Source organism: Corvus moneduloides, chromosome 6, assembly GCF_009650955.1.
Source record: "Corvus moneduloides isolate bCorMon1 chromosome 6, bCorMon1.pri, whole genome shotgun sequence".
NCBI lineage: Eukaryota > Metazoa > Chordata > Aves > Passeriformes > Corvidae > Corvus > Corvus moneduloides.
The window spans coordinates 47,061,475-47,084,088 of record NC_045481.1 but is presented as its reverse complement, the minus strand read 5'-3'; the positions used below and the strand labels follow the sequence as shown (position 1 = coordinate 47,084,088).

General features: G+C 42.9%; 1 protein-coding gene across 16 annotated transcripts in view; it reads right to left on the bottom strand.

The window, feature by feature from the left end:
- BRSK2 (BR serine/threonine kinase 2) overlaps positions 1 to 22,614 on the bottom strand; it is a 310,896-nt gene that overhangs the window by 2,728 nt on the left and 285,554 nt on the right. For 6 of the 16 annotated variants that reach the window (XM_032111641.1, XM_032111642.1, XM_032111645.1 and 3 more), the window contains 4 exons: positions 20,886 to 21,066; positions 20,163 to 20,252; positions 11,766 to 11,813; positions 575 to 639 (listed from right to left, as the gene is read on the bottom strand). In XM_032111641.1, the coding sequence (XP_031967532.1) occupies positions 575 to 639; positions 11,766 to 11,813; positions 20,163 to 20,252; positions 20,886 to 21,066 (384 nt within the window). Of the gene's footprint in view, positions 1 to 374; positions 640 to 1,817; positions 4,105 to 11,765; positions 11,814 to 20,162; positions 20,253 to 20,885; positions 21,067 to 22,614 lie in introns of those variants that run through there. The other 10 variants (XM_032111647.1, XM_032111656.1, XM_032111648.1 and 7 more) reach the window with 8 other exon arrangements.

The window sequence follows — 22,614 nt, the reverse complement described above, 5'->3', positions numbered from 1 at the left end:
AAAATCAGGAAGGAGAAAAAAAGCAAAACATTCAAAAAAAGGGAGGAAAAAAAAAACAACTGGAAAAAACCACAACCCAAGATCTGGTGAACTGGGTTTGTCATCTGTGCTACCTTTTCTTTTCTTTCTTTTCTTTTCATTCTTTCATTCGTTTGTTTTTGTGTTTGTTTCTGAGATATATATTATATATCATATATAAATATATATATGTATATATATACAGTCATTCCTTCATACAAAATTTGTCTATAGACAGTTTTGTACTGTTGTGGCAAGGTATATACATCCTTCTAGTTTAGAGGCTAGCTTGCTAAGGAATATTCTTTCATTCTTTCTTGCTTTTTTTCTTTTTGTTTTGTTTTGTTTTTTGTTTGTTTTTTTTTTCTCTAAGTTATTTAATTTTTTATGTGTTTATTTAAGGTTGGTCTTGTAGGCCGACTGATGAGACCATCTTTGCCTTGTCTTTGCCAGCAGGGTACTTATTGTCTCCTCTAGACCCATAGTCATTAGAACCGGAATCGCTCCGCTTGCTGTTTGCGCTATGCTTGGTTGGCGTGCCGGGGGGATGGCTCACCTGCCCGTTCTTCTCGTCTGAAAAAAGTTGTTTAATTACGTCAAAGAAGTTACTCAATGGGCTGCCTGGGTACACAAAACAGAGGAGACAAAAAAAGAAAGAAAGAAAGAAAGAAAGAAAGAAAGAAGGAAAAAAAAAAAACGAGAGGGAAAGAGAGAGAAAAAGAGGAGAGAAAGAGAGAGAACAAACAAACAAATGAACAATGGGGTTTTTAACGAGAAGAACATGATGAGGAGATCCAGAGCCACGTGCGTGGGGGTGTGTGGGGGATGAAGACAATGAGCAGGAAGAGGAAGAGTGTTTAGGATGGGACACCTACAGAAATAAAGAACCTGGGACCATAAAGCACCTAGGGGAAAGGTCCTAGTTTTTTCCTGAGTGGGGAAGCATTGCTGTCTCACCTAGCAGGAGGAAAACAGTACCATGTGACTGAAATAGGTCAGCCCATTACTAGGATTCACTCGGCCACTCCACACGGAAATGTCAGTGACTGTAATGTTGGACACAGGCAAATTCCATCCTATTGCTGCTGTTACAAACACAGGGTATTTCCATGTGGCTGCCCATCAGTGCTTTGCTTTGCAGCCTTGCTAAGCTCTCTGTCTACACCAGGCATTAGGCTTTCCTTGCTTGCATTTTATTTTGTTCTGGGTATCTCCTTGCCAACCTGTCATGACTAAGCCTGAAGCACCTGAGTGGTCCCAGGGAAGCAGCACTGGGAAAATGAAGTATGGCTGAGATGAGTGTTGCCATCTGCATGTGTGGTCTGTGGTTTGCACTCGCAGGCTTCAGAGCACCTCCAGACCCTCCCTACAACAGGTACCTGGAAATGAAGATGCTGAATGTGGAAGTAGGCTGTTATGCATCTACCTGTTTCTGGGACCTGACAAGGTCAAGACCTATTACCTCACTGTCCTGAATTTATGATGTCTCTGCAACACAGTCTCCACGGCACTGATACACATTCCAGTGCAGTTAGGAGCCAGAGAGGGAGGTAGAGTTGTGGGCTACTGGAACAGGCATCTCCTTAAGCCAGCCTGTATACTGGGCTGCAGTGTTAACAAGGACTGGGCACTGGGCACATGAATACAGCCTTTTGTGCCATTTGGACCTCCAGGCAGCACGGTTATATGCTCTTAATCTAGTTCTGTGTTGAGGGTGTGTGGTGTTTACCTGAGGAAAGGCTCTGGGGTGCTACTGAGGGAAAGGGACCAGGTACTTCTGGAAAGGTAGCCTTTTTTTGGAATTTCTAGTCCCTTTTCATTTTTTTGGATTGGGGGATTAATCTTTATCAAACATAGGAGGGGTCACACTAAACTCTTTGAATATGGATATTGAAGGTGTTTTTTATCTGATGTATATACCATGGAGGTGATGCCTGTTCATGATCATTAAAACCCCACGATGGTTTTCTCAGTATGGGGACTGTTAGCTTTACTGTTCTATCAAATTCATATCATTTCTACCTCCAGCTCCCAGAAGGAAATGGGCTCCTTGTATTTGCTTTCCAATGTGGTAGAAAGCTGTGAAGAGTGGAACCTTTCATCCCCAAGATGGGAACATTCAGTCAGGAGCAAAGGGCTTCCTCGTAGCAGAGACTGGTGGACACTGGTGGCTTGGGAATATTGTATTTCCCTTCACTTTCGTTCCGAACATCAGTAACCCAGTAACTACAGCAGGCAAGTACTTTCTGTGCACGGCAATTCAGCTGAAGAGCTTGTTGAGTACTTTCTATTTCTCTAATTGAAAATGCTAGACAGCCGTCAACTTCTTACACAGAGAAAGAGGAAATACATAGTATTTGTGCTCTGCAAAACTGAATGTGTTACTCTTTTTTTTCCTGCCCTGTGCTAACGAGGTAGTTGCTGCTTTCCTCTGCTTGTTAACCGGCATTGAGAAAAATCACATGGCTGGCAAATACAGTGAAGGATCCTAATCTTATTAATCTAATTCATTCCTTGACTTCCTGTACCTGCTGCTTTGTGGTTAATATTCTGCTTGCCCTGGTTCTGTCACTCAGTTACACTAAAGCCACAAGCAACATGCTGTGAGTTTCTGGAAGGGCATCATTCACCCAACTGACTGAAGCCTTAGTGATGGGCACAACCAACCAGGCAGAGCACATATCTCAATTTCTGACTAAGAAGAGAAAGGCTTTCATAAAGTCAGTCACTTTGGGGTCAGATCTCCCTGAGCTCCACCTGCTCCCTTCCACATGCATGCAAATGCTTGGGAAAGGAGGTATCTGCTCCACATCTATGACTTCTACGTCAGAGATTTCCCTAAGCCTCCCTGAAACTGTTTTAGGTTTGTGGGCACACACTCTGCACAGACTCCTTTTTATCAACTCAGACTCATTTCTACTTCTTTTAGGTGGATACCATTTTTCAATGAAAAGAGAAAAAAGAAAGCAAACACTCAGCCTTGAATGCAGGAATGTGGGCAGATCTGGTTCTCAGGTGGCTTTGGACCCCTCATCTTCATAAGCAAATGGAGTCAGCAGAGAGAATGAAAAAGAGCACTGAAAAAAATGCTGGAGAGGAAAAGACTGCTAGGTTGGGAGAAAAGAGTAGGGGAATATCTCCAGTTATTCTGCTGAGCAGTTTATTTAACAAGCTTAGAGGGAAAGATGAGGGCAGAATAAGCAGGGCTCTGCAGGAGCTGGGAAAGTTTTTCGTTTTCATGTAGACAGGAACAGTGACAAAAGTACAACTTGCAAGAATGGAGCAATAAAACACTTTAGAAATTATACATCTTGTATTTGCTGAGCCCTGATACAGGATTTTTAGTCATCCTACTAAAATATGCAGCCCATGTTTCATCCACCCTTTCTCCTCCTCATGCCCTACTGGCTTTCAAGTGCCTGGAGATTTATTGCAGCAAAAGTATTTAACAATCTGCTTTTCTTTGCCTGTATCACTACTGGATTCCTTACAATCAGCATTTTCAGTCAAAATTTTAATGGGAGGTAAGAAAATCCTTAGGGATCTTTAGAGAGCTACTGAAAACTAAAATAGGCCATTTCACTAACCCTTTCCTTCCTTTGCCTTTTGTACTTGTAATTAAATTGTAAGTAATAATGGTCTCCTGTCCTGGCAGTCAAGAAAAAACTGATCCTGGGCTGGTGTTCACACTGCTCTTTGGATAGACAAGGAGTCCTCACACCTTTACGCTGGAGATACACAAGAATGGGTCAGCTATGCTGGAAGCATGAAAATGGTGCAGGGTGTTGCTCCTGTTAGTTGTCAGTTCCCTTTGAGGTTATAAATCCAGTAAAACAAGAGTTGAAAATGCAGGCGATGGTGGTTTAGAATAGGTTTTTCAGCAATCTTCCATGCCTAGCATTCAGTTCAAGATGTGTCATAGGCTCTTACACCTGTAAGTCCATCAGGGGGCCTCAAAAAGGCTGCCTTTCTCATTTCAGAAAGTGAGATGACATCCCATTTCCTCTGGACAGGGATGAAGGTTTGGCTTAATGATTCTTCAGAACATCCCTGGTGTTTCGTGCACAGACTAAGGTCTTCTTTCCCCTTGAGAGCAAATGTTCATCAGCACAGAGCAAAGAAAGCAAGGGTGAGAAACCGAGAGAAGGATCAGAGGCAGGAGGGGAGGCTCAGAGCATTAGGTTTATGTCTGTTAGGAGGAGATGGATATGTGCAGTTTTGAGTTAGACCAAGGAGCTGTTTGCTGCAAGATGGGGAAGGGGAATGGCTTTGAAAACAAGCACTGAAGCTTATGAAAGGGTCACGTATTGAAAGGATGCTGAGAGAAATAGATTTATGGAGAAGGAACTGGTTTGGGGCACCTGTGTACAGCACTGTCACAGCCAAATACCATGAAAGAAATCAAAACCATGAATGGATTTGGATACAACAAGTGCTAAGAGGAAGAAACAGGGCTAGAGGTAGACACAAAAATATAGAAGGAAGCTGGGCAGGCAGTCTGTATCAACCCTTACAGTCCTCAGTATTTCATCTGCTGTTCTTAGGAAGCCTGTCGTGACACTGACCTAGCCCCAGTGGTGTCAGCACTTTTCGAAGCCAAGTGGAAGTGGAGCACCCAGATATGAGAGGAAGGAGAAAATGACGGGAATCACTCCAGGCACCTCAAGTGACACCAGGAAAGGATGCACCTTGCAAAGACCCTGCTCTGACCTTGTAAAGACCCTCACAGTCCTCCACAGAACATAACAGGAGGTGGTGAACAAGCAGGTTCAGGACAAGCATGGAGGCTTTGGTTACTGGTTCAAGTCTGCTTTTTGTAACGTTTTTAAGACAGTCAGATAAGGCCCTCCTTTCATTGAAGCAAATAGCAACATTCCCATTGACTTCACAGAAGCAAACCCAGAGGCACTTCCTTCATCTGTGAAACCATCTCTCTGAAGTCTGTGTATTGTTAATGCACTAATCCTTGTGGTGCTGAACACAAAAGTTGCACAAAACAAATATGCCATCTGTGGGATTATCCTCTACCTTTTCTTTCTGTATGGCCTGAGATATTTTGGGTTTCTGCATATTTATCTTGGGCTTTGGGAGAACGTGAATTGGAAAACATAGGTCTCCATTGGGAAGAGACACCTTTTCTCAACCTGACTTCTCTTATTTCTTCCCTTATTGCTTTCACATCCTTCCTAATTGTCTTCTGCCTGCTTCTGCTACTGAGGTTTTCTTCCTATACTTATTCCTTACTCTTTAGCCCTTGTCTTTTTCATCCCTAGGTTGCTCTGTGTTTTGATAGCAGCTGTGGTTTCAGTGAACCATGTAACAAAAATCCAACTTCTTTCACATAAAGCATTAAAACACTCTCTTAATGGGTGATAATCCATTTCCTTTCATATCCGTTTTGCTACTTTTATAGAGTTCTAGCCCTCTTTGTTAAGATGAGGCATTTTTTTGTCTGTTTGCTTGGTTTCTGTTGGCAGAGTCCCTTCTGCCTTCAGAAACAAATGACTTAAAATATAGAACTCACTGCAAGAGTATATGCAGTGAAAGGGATGACAGAAAGATGAAGTGGCCCATTCCTCTTCGTTTAGTTGTAGTATCATGTAGGAGTCTCCCTCCAGACTGAAGAGACCCCAGCCTAGGCACTGTACAAATCCAAATGAGACAGATGCCTCACCCAGCTCACTAACTACTGACAGACAGTCCAGGGAACAACTCCAGTTTCTTGGCAGGAAACCTGAACTGCAGCTGGGAAAGGTGACTTACTTTCCAGAGTCCTTAGACTCTGCCAGTAAAAATGCCAACTGAGAACAGTGTCTGCAGAAACAAACTGCAGAACTGGAACTACTCAAGTTTACACACAGCATTGGCACAGGTATCCATGCCACCAGCAGGTGGGAACTTCCAGTTGCTACCCATCTGGGCAGACCTGAACAACCAACCTGACCCATCCTTGTTCTTACTCCCATAAAACATCCCATCTCCTCTGCAGGAGGGTGGACCAATATTTGTGTCTAGCCAGAAGCATCCAGATGGCCATTCTACCTCAATCTTACACATTTTTTCTCTCACTCTCATAAACACACAGAGAAGCTGAGATCCCGTTCAGCCTCTCCTCACAGACAGTATTACTGAGACAGGTAGCTCTGGGGTAATGAGTTAAGGAATGGTGAACACGGGCAGCAAAGCCCCGAAGGGATGAGGCCCATTTCCTTGCTGCTGCCTCCTGCAGAGCCAAGGCATGAGTAAGGAATCAGAAACCAAACGTGTCTGTTACTGATGAGAAGCTCTGGCCAATCCAGCACCACCACGTAATGTTCAAAAAAGGAGACATGATGATGGAGAGCAGGGAATCATACATTCATTTGGACAGCTGGTGGCACTGAAAGAGCAGGCAAGGATAGTGGTGGGATGAAAAGATGCCAGATTCCGTTGTGGAGTCATGCTCTTCTGGCAAATTGAATAGTAAAGGTCTAAGCCCACGAATTTTTTGTATCTGCCTGTCCTTTTATACAGATCTGCCTGCACAGTATGTGCTGAAAAGGGAACCTGATGACCCACACCTGTAAAGCCACAGCAAATGATAGAATTGCTGCTACCCATTCTCTTAGAGATTTCTGCAGCTTTATTCCAATTTTTTTTGCCTATAAAAATGTCAGAAATGTATTAGCACTTAATAATTCAATTTTGATCTTTCCTGCCAGATGGATGTTCACATATTATATTATGGGTTTCAAGTTCTTTGACCTGTTCCTAAGGAGAGAGATGACCTGTGCATGCTGCTGAAATGTTGGTTCCCCATCTCCACTGAATAAATCACTTCAAAATATGATCTAATATTCTGGGAAGGCCATCTCAAACTTAGCTTAGTACAGCAAACAAGTATTTCCATGTAGCCTCCTGGAACACCGGCTATCATAAATAAAGCACTGTGATCTTAATTAAGAGTGAGATATCTGTGTTTTCTATATTAGATATTTTTATTACAGAGAAAGAGGAAAAGATCTTGTATTGGATAGTAAAAATCTAACCATAGCTGTCAAAATAGGATCTGACATGAATCAATAGGATCTGACATGAAACAGTTCAATACATCTGGACTAATTTTTAGTACCAAGTTGCCTTTTTTGTGGCTACCTTCTTCTATAGGGCAAAATCATGAGGCATGAATTGGAAAAGGAATGTCTCCCCAATGTAACACTAGACTGAAGACTACATACAACTACAGTATGTGGGAGTCAGCCATTCCTTTGGACAGCAAAAGATACTGGCAGAATGGGCAGGGATAACTGGTAAACCTGGCTTGAACTCTTTAGAACCACTGAATTATCTTACTTATTGCAATCCACCCATTTTGAATGAATATGTGATCTCTCAGGTGGGTCTTCTTCCTTTTGTCTCTCAGCTGGGTCACAATTTGAACTGGAGAGTCAGCCATGGTCAGAAAAACCAGGAGCCAGCACATTTTTCAGGAATGTTAATAAAAACCCATTGTTCTGACCACCTCATGGTGTGACAGTGCTGAGAAGAGCCTTTCAGCTGGGAGGGCAGCCTATGTTTTTTTCCTGCAGGTTTTGACACCAATATTTCTGCCAACAGTTGCAACTTTTTGGATGCAAATCACCAACCTCCTCTTCCATCAAACAGCTACTTTGTGAGAAGCAGGATTACTCTAATTAATGCCAACATGGGTCAGGATCACTTCCAAGAACACCAAGTCCAGGTATTTGCTGCTGTTACTAAAAACAAAAACAGACTCTTAAATAAGCACTCACAAAACTACAGGCTGCAATTGCAACCCAAATGTGATGTAACCAGTTTGAAACTACAGAAATGTTTCCTAACTTCTCAAGTAGCTTGGGATGCTACTGACGTGGGCTTGTGTCTGTATGAATCAAACTGTGATTGCATGGAGCTACAAAGAGAAGCCTTTACTGCAGCGTGGTTCTCTGTCTGCAGAGGATGACTGGCCATGGCCAACAAGATCAGATGGCTCTGAATAGGAAAAATGTAAAGTCCTAAACACTGGAAGCAAAAGCTCTGAGAGAGATACATTGGAGAGATAGGAAAGGCAAGTGGATTTGCTGTGCTTTGGTTTGATCAGATCATTTTGGTGATAGCCACTGTACGCACAAAGAACCAAAAAGCTTTGTTTAACTCTGGTGCCAGGAATCCAGGTTTTCAATTGTAAGCAGCAATACAAGATAAATACTTAAAAGTAAACACAAGGCCTTCTTTGCAGCTTGCACAGGGTCTAAGATTTTGCAGGAATGTATGGTTGTGCAGTACCTAACATGACAGCATGATTTGACTGGAGCTGCAGTAGTTATCCATACTAACCTTCTCTTAGCATCACCCTCTTTCCATGATAGTGCCACTGATGTAACTGAAGACTTTATTGAGAATCATCAGAGATGGAGAATAACAAGCAAAAATTGCATTACTTAGAAGTAAAATTCATCCTCCAATAGTGGCGGTGTGGAGACTGGGAAGTTTACGGTCTTTCTGGGTTAATCTCAGAAGGTAAAGTGGAGGATAAGGCAGGCTTTTCAGAGCTTCCTGTCAGCAGCAAGCACCTTGGCACAACATACTTACCAAGGACTCCAAAAGACTGGGAATGGCTGGGAAGGGGAGCTATCAAAAGCTATGTACCAGCCCTACTATGGAACCAATCATCCAAAGAAATTCTCAGCTCACCACATGAAAGACTTGAAGTCACTAAAGTTTGTGAAGAGAGACTCTTTCCTGACCAAAGACTACTGAAGTGTCACTGTGGGCTTCTGCGTGGTGCGTATCAACAGCTACAGATCCAATGTATTCAATATACAATGAATGATATTTGCTTTCTAATTCCCAGCTTTGTGGTTGAAGCTGGAGGGCTTTTCAGTTTATGTATTATCTTGATTTTTATTTTTAATGTAAAGGCTCTGCAGAACCTATTGGAACCTTAATTATACAACCTATTTTTCAGTGAGATAGACATAAATACCAGATTAGATGGTAATAAACTGTTCTCTCAATCCTGCTTCAAAAGAAACAGAATCCAGCTTGTTCTTTTACAGCTGTGCTGATTTTATAAGGCTTAATGGCAGCACATAAAGTGGTAAAGCTTATTTGTCACTAAACTGATTTGGCTCAGAATACACACAGGAATAGATCAGCTAAAGTATCACTCCTGTAGACGTTTTTCAGGTTACAGCTGCATTTTGTACGCAAATATTTTAATTTTTACAAGGTAAACATAATCTTATGAACAGACTTCACAGAAACCAATCCAGTCTTTCTGACAACAGCAATGCCCCACTGAGATGGGTGGAAACATAAAATATTTCACCCCAACATGCATTTCAATTTATTACGAGCCAAATTCTTTTCTTCTATTGTGAAATACTACGAGATGGCAGCGGTTTTCTAGTTTGCACAGGTAGGGTTGATGCAGCAGCAGTTGTGTCATTTGGATATTGGCAGCTCCTGTGACATACCTCAGCTGTTCAACATTAACTTGTTTCTCAATGCCAGTGGCTGTATGAAAAATCACTTCTCAGACTGATGACCACTGATAGCAGAAGATGAGATAACATTTAAAGGACTAAGCAAATTTGCTTTGCTGTTAATTACAACATTCAGTGGTTTATAGTGGGTGAAAACGTTCCTCATTCCCACCAGAGCTTTCACATGGCTGAGTCAGGCATAAGGAACCTGATTAGCTCTTCCTGCTCCAGTGTTAACTCCTTTTGCAAGAATGACCTCCTGTGCCCACTGTCAGAATACGGAGCAACTACGAGGTCAAACCCCACGGAGAATACAGTTTTTCATACACTACTTGTTATTACTAGATGAACATTTTGCCACCGTCACATGAGTTTCTGATCTTCAGAACCACAGAAGGATGATTTGCCAGAAATAGGCTAAACAGGCTCACACTGTTCCCTGTCACTCCCCTGTCTAAACCATGGGTGAGCTCCAGCACATGGAACAGCTCTTCACTCATACAGGAGGGTGGAATTCAGCATGGTGCAGCACTGTATACTGTTTGTGAGGTCACCAACTGCAGTGTGATTTAAAGGAAGCAGCTCCATTAAACCCCTACAGGCCATCCTGTCTCTTCTCTCTCTCTGTTTCTCTGAGTGTCTTCTGTCTGTGCTGTAGCTGCCACAAAACAGTCTCCCTGCTGGCCTTCACCTTGTCCTCTTTGTCCCTTGTTGGACTGCTGCTGACACAGTGACAGCTGGAGGGCCTGCATGAACTGTGAGTGAGCAGTGATGCTCTCTATCTAGAGAATGCAGGGTACTGGCTGGTTATCTCTATAGCTCAATTAACTTGCAAGCAATCAGCAGAATCAGCATGGCAGTACTTTTGTATGATGTGAATGCCAGATCCAGACAAGAAACAAAGTCTTGAGGAAGAAGAGGGATTTGCTGTCTGATGCCTTCAAGAAGCTGAAGGTCTGAAATGAGTCTTCATGAGGAGATCAGAAAAGTCACCTAAGAATTCAAATGAGCCCCTTTCAGAGCAAAGGAAGAACTCCTGCCAGCAAAGCTGCAACTTAAGGGAAAGAGATTGTCTGAAGCACAGGAAACAGGCCAAATTCTGCCTCAGTCACACATGCATAAACCTAATATTATCTCCACCATGACAACTTCCCTTTATGGTTACAGACTCCAGAACAACTCCAGAACAACTTTCTTCAGTTAACAAAGGGATGGCGCAGGAGCTGCAGGTCCAGCTGGAGAGCAGCACCAGCTCAGTGAACGCTTCCCCAACATCTTGTCTTCCCTTTCACAGAGGTATCTGAACTCAACCTAGATACCAGGATGTAAATCTAAAGAGAACAGAGTTCTCTCACACAGAATCCTTCTGTACAAGACATGAATAATAAGAGAAAAACATCTCTCACAGTATTTGGGTATTTCCACTATTGTATTTGGAGCAGTGAGTAGGGGCACAAGTAATGAAAGAAAGAATACAGTCCATGTGTGCACAGAGGGGAGGGAAGGCTAGGGACAAATTAACCAAAATTCATGTGACCCCAAGCAAGCTGAGCTGCAAGCTTTCCAGAATTTTTTTTTCTTCCTAGCAAAATTCCAAATCTTCAGTAGGTTCACTACTCCTCCAGCTAGAGACACAACATCCTTCCCCAAGTCCAGACTGGAACTATGACAGTTTACATTAGCTAAGTGTCTGACATAATTTGCAGTATGTCTTATGAAGAATTTAAAAGGGTCATACCCCAAGGACATCTGGGGAAGAAGGGGGTGGATGCAAAATGGAATTAAATAGCACAGCATTCCTGTCTCAACAAATAGCAGGAAACCAAGGGAGACAGCAGCTAGCAGGGCAGCATTCAGCTTCACTGCAGAAAAGGGACTGAAGAATCATGAATCAACAGCAGCAAGTAAAGAAAAGAGGAAAAAAAAATCAGGAAAGAAAAAGAAAATCACTGGCCTGGGTTACAGTGAGAGAGGGTATCTCAAGTGTAACACCACACGTTTGTGCTATGAAGGGGAAAGCTGTGGTGGAGCCTGTGCATCTGTACATGGATGGGGAGGAACAGAAAAAGGGATATGTGCTTGTGTCCTCCAGGTGAGTGAAAGACATAGGGGGTTGTTACAGGGTGGGGAGTCTTGAAAAGAGCGTGGGAGAGCAGGGATAGGGAAGGGAAGAGGTGCAACAGGACAGGACGGCGCATTATTATGTTGCTCAGCAGGGGCTGGGGAAGGTGAAAAGGCAGAAGGGAAGGAAGTTCTTACCACATTTGGAAAGTCTGCCAGTCATCAACTCCATACAGTTAGTGGTGTCTGGATCATAGAACGGAAAGAGGAGGGAGGGAGGGAAAAACATAAAAAAAGGTTTCCACACCTCTGTGCATAAAGTAGTAACTTAGCACATTATTACCTGAAGCAGGAAACATATACACATCTTGGTGTTTCCACAACCCAGGCCAAATTCTGCCACCCACTCTATGCCAGTGCCAACCTGGCCCTGTGACTGAGAGTGGAGCTGCTTCAGTACTGCTGCCTCCACTCACCCCTTTATTGTAGCTACAGGTATTTATGGGATGTGGGAAATACTCTGCCACCACATTAGCAAACTAAAAGCCTTGAACACAGTGTTTCACCTGGCTAGCTTTGCAAATTAGCCTGCAACAGCCAGGAAATGTTCAGCCAGCTCATATACCTACATCAAAAACCTGGAGAGAGGGAAGAAATCTAGCACTGTGCTATTGGACATGGAGTGAGGCTACTTGTATGGCTCAAACCCATCTTTTAAACCCCAAAGGATAATGTCAAAGTTTCAACCTAACGCTCTCTCATTCAAGTGTAATCTCTGACTGGTCTTGCTTTCAAGGTCAGTATTCACAGGCAATAGAAGTACTTCTGGAAAGGGTGGCAGAATCTGGCCCTAAGACAGTACTGTTCACTTTGTGTATAGCTCCATTGCCACAGCCTCTGGGTGCTTCTTACTCAGGTGCAACAAGCAGAAGGAGCTCCACATGTCAGCTTTAAAACAAAAGGACCAGCCCAGCTGGACACTTTCATGTGGAACCTGCTGGCAAGCCAGATCTGCTGCTGTCGACCAGGATTCCCTTGCATTTGGGATCTAAATCACTGTGTTCCTGGGCAATGTGGAGCAGTCACTCCTGAGCAGGTGGCTACCAGTTAAAGCACTCAGATCAATCTCAGATCTCCTCTTGCCTGGGCTCTTGATGAACACTTGGGTATTCAAGAAATAGGCTTCTTGGAAACATGCACACATATGCTGAAAATCCCTAATTTCCTCCTCCCTATCTGCTATAAAGCCTGCAAGACAGAGGGAAAGATAATTTCCCAGCATTCCTCCCGTTAAATATTGGGAAAAGTAATTTCATAAGAGGGGGAAGGGGTGCTGGATACGGTTGGGTGAGCTGAGCCCATGCTAGAAGAGCATGGATATGTATCTCTTCTGATGCAGCCAGGCTTGTGCTGCATAGATCATCTGGGAAAGCATGGAGTAGAGAGGGCAGCTGCTTGGTCCAGTGACACTGGCCAAAGCATCTAAGCAGTGGTTACATGCTCTCCATCCCCAAGGCTAAAGGTGGGCTGGCAGAAGTCAGTGGGAGATGATACCCATGGAAGTTCTCCCAGAAAGACACAAGACTGAAAGATAAAGGGGAAAAAGGACAGAGGTGAAGGAGAAGAGAGCATTCCAGACCTGGAACAACATAAAAGAGGTGTCAGAGAGGCCAGGAGTTTACCTGCCTTTGAAATTCATTGGCTGGTCTGGCAGAGTGAGGGCAGACTAAGCCCCCAAAACACATTTCTCCTGAAGATGCCTAGCAGGTTTGAGAAGTGCCTACAGCTGCTGCTCGAGTCAATGACTTCACACTCATGGGTCTGTATCATTTTTTTTCTTTATTAACTTGGAGAACTTTGTTGTCTCATGCCTTTTAGTGGTTCCTGTCCAGCCCCCTCAGAGTCACCTACCCCTTGCTGTAATGCAGTGTGATGAAGGTCTATAGTGGTAGACCCCAGAGCATTCACACAACCATTAGAACCTAGGTTTGAAAGAACACATAAGAGCAAAGAAAATCTCAAATATGACCAGAAGACTTTTTCGGACTCCCATCTCCAACACCTGGATTTTTCCCCTCAAGTGTATTCAGACTGAGTGGCCACACAGTAAGAAGTCTGGAAACAAAAGGTAGTATTTGGATAATGTCAGAGCAAGTAAACTGGCTGGTTACCAAGATCCTCTTGAAATTGGTATTTCTGTTTCATTCTTCATTTTAACAAATTAAAAAGTAATCATGTCTCCTTAAGTTAATACTGCCTTTTTTCCTAAGTCAATTGCAGTCAGCACAGCTGTCTTTAGTATTTAAAGCCAATGGTGTCACAGGTCTACATACATTAGTTGTGTGATTAGAATACAAGCTGACAGATCTACACACAAAAAAAGGATTGTAACAGAGACTTTTTGACAGCATAATATCTTGGGCTCTGGACCCCATTCTGCTCCCAAAAAAGTAAATTTGCTTGTTATAGAATTAGTTTTGATGAATAGGGAAAATTTTTTGAAATATGAGACCTCAGAAAAAAGTCAAAGGAACCCTAATAAAACCTCTAATTTATCTTTCTTAAAATTTTTATGTATAACTATACTTTGAATTCTCTATATTATCAGGGCTAGTCCCAGGAACTGCACAGGAGTTTATTTTTATTTGTAGTGTCCTTCCAATACCTCATCAGATTTTTTCCCCAATTCCTAAGGCAGAGACAGTATGAGCATACCAGCTCATACTGCATCACTTGAAAGACTAACAGTGCTACTGTGTCTTCAGCTTCTCTTTTATAATAATTACTTTAATACTTCTTTCATTTCCATCATATTGTAACATCTGCTTTAGTAAACACTCTATGTGATAAAGTATTCTATCATTTTAAAGTAGAATTTTCATTCTAATTAGAAAGTCTTATATTCTTGCCAGTCAGCTTCTGCTCATGGATAGTAATCCATAATCCAGTGACTATGGGATCCAGGTGTCATGAGAAGTGAATAAAGCCAGGGTCCAAAGGCTTTTAACTGTCTGAGAAGCACTGATGGGTCATGTAACTGCATTTTTAATGTGTCCTGTTTAATTTTTTAATTGAAACATGGTGGCAGTGTCAGGTCTCAATCCTTCTGATGATAAGGCAATTCCTTATTTTATAGGAATTGCTGGAAGTCACTCACACTTTGGATTTGACCAAGACTCCTTCATAAATGACACCCAGTTCATTAGCAGACAGCAAATGCTTTGGTTAAAATAAGACCTCCCTTCAAAAGGCCAAAGAAGCTCTGAATGCATCAAAAATTATTAGTGGTCTGTGGAATTTTCCTTCCCAATTTTCTATTCTTTAATTTCTATCCTACATAAATTTCACAAGGAAGCTGCCTGGTTTGTGATGCTTCTGATATCTCTGAGTTTGAGGCCTGTTCCAGCCTGGGAAATCTCACGCAAACAGCTGCTCCTCTAAGATCTCCAAATCCAGGGCTGGATCGCAGAAAGCACTGAGCAGCTCCTGCCAGATGCTCATAGTCCCCAGTAAACACTTCCATTAAGGGAGATGATGTCAAGGGAGCCACCAGCTCCTCTGGTCCAAGGCAGTTATCATGCAGATTGAAATTCCCCAGTGTTTTTGTGCTTATTTGAAATTCTCTGTTTTCCTATCAAAACTCTGGAGAGCTTGGACTTTTTTCTACATGCTTTATTTCTGGACTACCAGTAACTATTTCAGTTAATTTTAATGAAGGCTGTTGAGTAATAATACTAAAGCTGTTTAGCAAAAACACAGTGCTCTGCCAATCCAACCAGGCATTACAGGCACTTCTTGTAGGTGGAACTCTGATAGCAAGATGAAGTCATTACCCCAGACACTGTAAGAGTGTAAGACATAAAGGCTCACACAAGATTGCAGGAAACACGAGAAACTTGGGACCTGAATGAACCCCAGAAAAACTGACCTGCAATCCAATTCCAAACTGGCATTTGCAGCATCCTTGTTTTGAGTCTGCAGCTGGAAGTTTACCTTGCAAAGCACTTCATTTGCTCCTTACTCCCTTTTCCATCTTGATAAAATCCTTCACACGTTTGGAAACTGTAGGTTTCTTACTATTTTTTTTTGGTAGCAATTTGCCAGCCTGCAGCTCTTGTGAGCCATAAAATACCTGGAATTCACAGATCAGTGCTCTAGCAAGAATTTGCACTGCCCTGTTTTGAAGCTGTATATGGTCTCTAAACACTTGTTTATGCTGATGAAAGGCACTTCCAGCAGTAACACTGAGATGCTCTGAACTTTGAGATGTCAATGGTTAAAATCCAATTGAAGACAATAAATATAATAAGGAAATAGAAAAGCTTTTACCGAGAAGTTATAAAGGTTATTTCAGTATTGCTGATTGCCCAGAACATGGGAAAATGGGAAAAAATCCGAATATGTAGCACCCCATACTAAAAACCAGAGCTCAGAGAAGCAAGAAAATATTAGGGAAATAAAAATTCCTACCCTGTGAACGATCACAGATGGCTTTTGCATGTCCCTATTCACCAGCTGCTACTATTACTCTTTCGTGCAAAGGCATCAGAGAAAAACAGATTATGATTTAATGGAAAGAGTGCTGGGCTGAAACAAAGGGACAAATCTGAGATACCGTCCTCCATGGAGACAGATCCTTTTATCCCAGCAAAGGGTGGTCTGCCCAGGGACTTCCTAAGCAGAGATTCTGAGTATAAGGGCCCTGGATGGAGCCATTCATGGACTAAAGACAAGGCTGACTGCTCTCACAGACAGTGAGACACCCTCTTGATCCCAAAGGGGTCCTTTCACGGTCTCACTGGGCATAATGGCTTCTGTGATACCAGTAACAAAAACACATGGACAACTATTCTGGTTCAGAGCTTTCAAAACCATCTGAGAGTCAGACTTGATGATCCTTGTGGGTCCTTTTTAGCTCAGAATATTCTGTGATCTGTGATCTGGTTCTGTCTCTATCAGCAGCCCCATAGACATGCAGGAGTGAAAGAGCAGGCCAAGCATACAGAACATTTCCTCCTACCAGTGCCTCACTCACCACTGTCAGGTCAGAGATTTCCTGAGCCTGCTGTGGTTTCTCTGTTTAGCAAACCCATAAAGATTTTTGTGCAGGGAGTTATCCAGCTTCCCTGTGAGTAAGAAATACTCAAGGGAAGATGAGCATCTGTAAGCTCCTCACATTCAGAACCTGCTTCAGCGAGGGGTTCCACCAGTTCTAGATTACATGAAGACACGCTTTCCAATGGCTTTTTTGGTACTTGGCTTCCACTATCTTAGGCTGGCCTCTAGTTTCTTTCATTAGGAATAAAAAATGAACAATCAATCCCTATCTACTTGTTCTATGCAAGTCATGAGTCCTAGACCTCGTATTGTCTCAGCAGTTATGGCACAGAGGTCCTGAAACATCAGGATACAAAGCTGATATGTTGCACTGAATTTGTCCATCTAGACAGTGGATTTTAGAAGCATTACATTAACTTTTGGAATGGATTTCATTTATTTACACTTCTTTTCAGGTAGGGGAGGGAATCTGTTTTCCTGCTTCAGAGTATGCCAGAAGAAATACGCACAGCCAGTCTTAGAAAGGAAAAATTGAAGTGAATGAGAGGATATATGGAGGAAGGGATATTATAGGGTGCTCAAGTGTGACACAGAAACACATCTGCCTAAATCGGGTACGTAACAGGCTCACACACACACAGAGATGCATGGGCAACATGACATCTACAAACACTGTTGTGAGCTGAAGGAATGAAAAAGAAGAAAATGCATTCTGAAACCCAGGCAGGCCGGCTCAGGGGGCTGGGATGCTGCACAGCAGATCAGAGGGGCAGCAGAGAGAATGACCCTCACTGCCATAGGTTCATTAGTCCTTGCTGTTCTGCTTTATACTGAGTTCGTTAAATCTCCCCCTTCTGCAGGTCTCCCTTTACATGCATGCACCTTTCAGAGATTGTTTTCATCACCCCACCTGTAACAGCATCAGAACTGTAAGGCAGGAGAGACAATCACACATAGGATGTGTCTGTGCACAAGGAGCTAGGAAAAGCTCCAGTGCTGAACCAGTGCTGCTGGTCAGAGACAGCACCATGCTCAGAGCCATGGAGGAGGAGAGTCTAAGTGAAGGTGAGCTCAATCTGTTCCAGTAGCGGACTGCCTACACAGCATCCTCAAACCATGAACCTGAACAGGGCCCAACCACCATAATCCCTACATGGTGTTCAGAGCTGGGAATATGGGAGGAGAAGAGAAACAGAGAAGACTTTGCCTTGTTTCTAGTGAGAAATGCTGATTAATTCCATGGCAATTTCTAGGAAGATTTTGCACACGTTTCCGACCAGACACCCAGCTAAGCAAGGTGCTGGATGTGAACTGGGGCTGTCCTTCATCCCTTTTCTGCCCCTTACTCTCAGTGGCTGGGGATGTGAACTATTGGGCCACCCTACTTTGATGCAAAGGTTGTCTCTTTTTTGGTAACGATCTCTTTATTTCCCTTCCCTTCCTTTTCTCTTTTTCTTGTATGCTGCTCCAACCTAAAATTTTCAGGTGGACTTCTCTCATTTTCAAGAGATGTGCATATTCCTAATCAGGTCAGGTGGTGTGATACAGAACAGTTTGGCACTCTGTCTCATGAGCTGTCTTGCCTTGCTAAGTCCCCAGCCAAGGGAATTCTCATTTTTAAATTTTAAGAGACCAATAATTTTGTTTTTACTCCATGTGGAGTTATCTGTTCCACTCTGGCCTTAGAGGTCAGGCTGGGGTCTCCCTGCTAAAACAATATGCTCTCATGTAGCTTTAGGCAGTAGAAATAATATAACTTTTCCATTCCAGAACCAGAGCAAAACTGTAAGTCAGACACATTTGTCACAGCAGAGTATTCCAAAAACATTTTCCTGAGTCTTAGTCAGATGAATGGTTTTTATTACTGCTGTAACAGTGGCTTTCTTAGGGAGATATCCTGCTTCACATGCCAGTGTGCAAGAGGGTTCAAGTATTTCTATAGAGCCCCTGTAGCTAACACATATTAGGGTGAAGAAGTTAAGAGAGATCATCAAGTTATTCACTTTTTAAACCATTTTTTCCTCACTTCATTCCCTACAAAACAAGGAATGCTTGAATATTGTTCATATTCAGGAGTAATATGAAATACGTTTAAAGGATGCTTTTCTATCTAATTCCCCTCACTCCCACTTAGCCTCAGCATTTCCCAAGAGGAAGGGCTGGCAGAAATTTCTGGCTGCTTCCTTGAGTTTGACTTAATGTCAAAAGTCCAGACAGCAAAACCTGAATCAGCCATAGTTATAGTGTCCTTGTTTTCCCTGCTCCTGAACAGGATAACCCATGTGCTGGTCACCATTGCATTCCAGCATGCAGCAGGTCAGGCAGTGCTGGAGGCCAAAAGCAAAGTGGACACTAAACAGAGCATATTTCTCTGTCAGGTACTAGGCACATACACTTCTAGATGGAGCTATTTTATCTTTGGATGCTAAAGCCACACTGTTAGACCAGAAGGATGTAACCCACATGTGCAATGAGCCAAGGACATCTGGGACTTAACTGTAGGATTCAATGCCAACTTAACTCCCCCACTTTTGTCTTGGCTTGTTCACACAAGGGTCAAGAACAGAATTTGGCTCTAAAGTATAATATTTATTTACTTCCTTTTCATCTCCCACTCCTCCTGTCTCACTGTCTTCTGCTGCAGCCTCTGCTCTTCACCTTGCTCCTATTTATTTATTCCCAGGGTCTGCACATGCTTTCCTCTTTCCCCTATTTTTCCTGCCTTGACACATTCTCAATAGCTTATCTGCCTTAAACTTTCAACTTTTACCTTCTTCTTTGTTCTGTCCTTTTAGAGGATAGAAGAGTTACCACTGAGATTTTGTGTGTGTGTGTACAACCACTACAGTGTTCAGAGTGAACACCTGCTACATAACGATGGGATGAGGCTGGTTTCTGTATTATCAATTCAGGCTGCCTGCACATCCAGATTGATGTCATTGCACAGGGTCACACACGTAAGGCTTTCTCTACCACCACGAGGAATTGAAATTTACTTTTCAAATAGATAAAATATAGCTTCTGCAGAACCTTAGTATATAATTTGTGCTACCCACGGTATTGAGAATTTGATCACACTGCTGGAAACTATTAACCACTTTCTGACCATATGTTAACGGCTAAGTTAAAAGTAGCTCTCAAGTTTGTTCTGGGACCCTCTGAATCTGGAGGTTTCTAAAGCATGCCTGAAGGGTTTGAAAATCAAGTATCCTCTAGAGCACGTCCCTTCTCTGGGAGATTTTAGAGCTGGAGAAAATCTGGAAGATCTATTGATGGTGCAGCTTTTGATGGAGAAGTGGGCAAATGGCTCTTTGGGCGGGTGGTGGGCAGAAGCTGTTCAACTGGGGAATGCGCTGGGAGCACTGGAGTGGGAATGAGAAAGGGAGGAGTAGGGTGGGTGCAGGGAGTTACTGCTCTGTCTGAATGGAGCTCGGTTTTTGCTGTGATCAGAGGGATGGCCTCCCTCAGCCTCCAGCTACGAGAGGCGTTTCACATTCCTGTCCCTGCTAAAGGTGCTGGACAGTAGAAGCCACTTACCTGATAACTGCTGCACTGAAGGCTGGTCATGTGTGCTTAACAACTGTGCCTGAATGGTTTCTACTACCCTCTTAAAGCGACGGCTTGGACCTGTGAGGAGACAAGAGGCACAAGTGGCTGTGAGAGCAACGGGAGCCAAGCCCACACACAAGGCTGCAGGGGAAGGATCACAAGCATCTTCCCCTCAGTCCTGTCTCCAGGAATGTCCTGAATGTGTGTCTGTCCTTCAGCCAAAGGGACTATAGTGTGCTGGACTCAACAGGAGGAGGGAGGGCTTCAGGGCTCCTTTTGTAAAGACAGAAAAGGTGGGGGGAGTCTGTTTCTTTGTTGCGACCCCTCTGTGGGGTGCATGTGGCCACCCACAGGAAAAGAGTGAGTGCATGTTTCTGTCAGAAGGAAGAAACTATGGTCTCACAGTGCCCAGCTGCGACTCTGGGACTTCTGAATGAAACAGGGAGCCAGTACCATGAGTTATCCCAAAACTGGTGCACAGAACAGCCATTTTAGCACTAATCATGGCAGTGCCAACTTCACCTCTTTGGGAATCTCCTTCCCTCCCTGCATTTCCATCACTACCAACACCATTTTTTTTCCTGATGTCCTCCTTGCCCCTGACTGAATTTGCCCTTGAAAAGTTCAGTCAGTTATATTTTTTCCTCTGGCACAGCAATTTGCAGGCCTCTAAGCCAGCTTGCACCCATTTTAGAGCTTTGCCATGGTTACCTGATAAGAGTGTGAAAGTGACAGAATAGATCCCGTTCTCCTTTTGCGCCTCTCCCCCTTCTGTGTATGTTATGTCCACCTGGAACTTCACTGGCTTCTGGAAGACAGCAGGACCTCCTGTGGACTTGTATTCTGCACGGAAACTTGTCTGTGAGATGACACTGTGACTGAGACTTGGGATCTGCAAGAGGTTGGTAGAAGCAGACAGTAGAAGCAGTGCATAAAGGGAAAAAAAATTCTGCAAAATTCTGTTTATAACAACACACATTTCCAGAATTAATAACATTTGCTAGATTTGCTTCTGGTCTTGAATTTGTAATGTACAGTGTTCTTGTGGACTCAGTAAGAGTGTAGGTTGCTGGGCACTGATGCAGGCCACATCTTAATTGTGTATCCCTTGATGGGGGAGGCTTTTTAGAGTCTTTGCCAGGAGTCAGAGACGAACGGGACTTCTGTATTTTCTCAGTCTTCAGGTTGTTTATTATACCTTATCAGTAATTCACATGCTGACAGCATAGCATGAAGCAGAGCAAAAATACAAAAGGCAAAATGCAGTAAAGCTCAAGGCTTTTTAAAGGTAAACTAACCAATGGTCACTAAAAGTGTACATTATTTTTACTTTTCTACCAGTTATCTAGTCACGCAGTCAGGAACTGCGGAATTCTTTATCCAATCATCCCAAACTACTTCTACTGCAGAATATGGAATAGTAGAAGAAGAAGGTCTGGAGAACAACAACAATCCTCCATTTTGATGGTTTTTGCTTTTATCTATTTACTATATTAATAAACCCAAAACCTCTAAATTTTTCACCCTGTGACAATCTTAAATAGTATTCTATCACCTAGTTCACACCAGTATAGATTCTAATTCTTTCCAAAGGGTAGGCAATTTTCTCCATGGATGAAGGTCAGTGCTGTCCAGGGGAATAGAACCCTTCAAAACAGGCAGAGAAATATTCTCTGCATTCTGGGTTCCCACAGGGCACCACACATGCTTATGAATTCACACATGTTGCTCAACTTCATGCACTCAGTCTTTCTTTTCCTACTCATCAAGGAGAAATGCCTTTTGCTGGGCAAAAAGTGGTATTAAGGCAGTGGGCAGAAAAGTCAGTGGGATATAAAACTGAATATAAAGAACACCTAAGTAGCCTGGTCTGATCTCACAGCTGTTCCTGTTTTGAGGAGACCTCCTGAGGAAGATCTTTCCAACTTCAATTGCTTGGTGATTCTATGATGTCAAATAGACATCAAGACACAGAGCAGACACTTAAAAGTGCTTGGGATATCCACAGAAAAAGCATGCCTGCAAACAACTCACTCAAACCACAACTTTTATCAATCTTCTCAACTCTGAGAAGCTTTGTGATATCATCCAGCATCTGGATATTCAGAACCATGGTGGAATTTTGTAACTTCCTAATTTTCAAGCAGTTACCTTCCACACTTTCCCCCAAAATTTAACAACATACTCATATTCTATCTATTGCTTCATAAAGGACCAGATTAAAAAAAAACCCAAACAAGTTACTTGGAAATCTGGTCTCTAATTTAGGAGGAAAAATGAAGATGAGTTCTTTGACAAGCTACCTTTAAGGGGTTAATTAGCAGGCCATGACAATGCATTTAAGTTTGGATGTTGCTGTAAGAGACGATTCACTGGTTTTGCACACAAATCCCTACATCACACCTAAACCACACCCATGGGGTATGCACAGGATCACCAT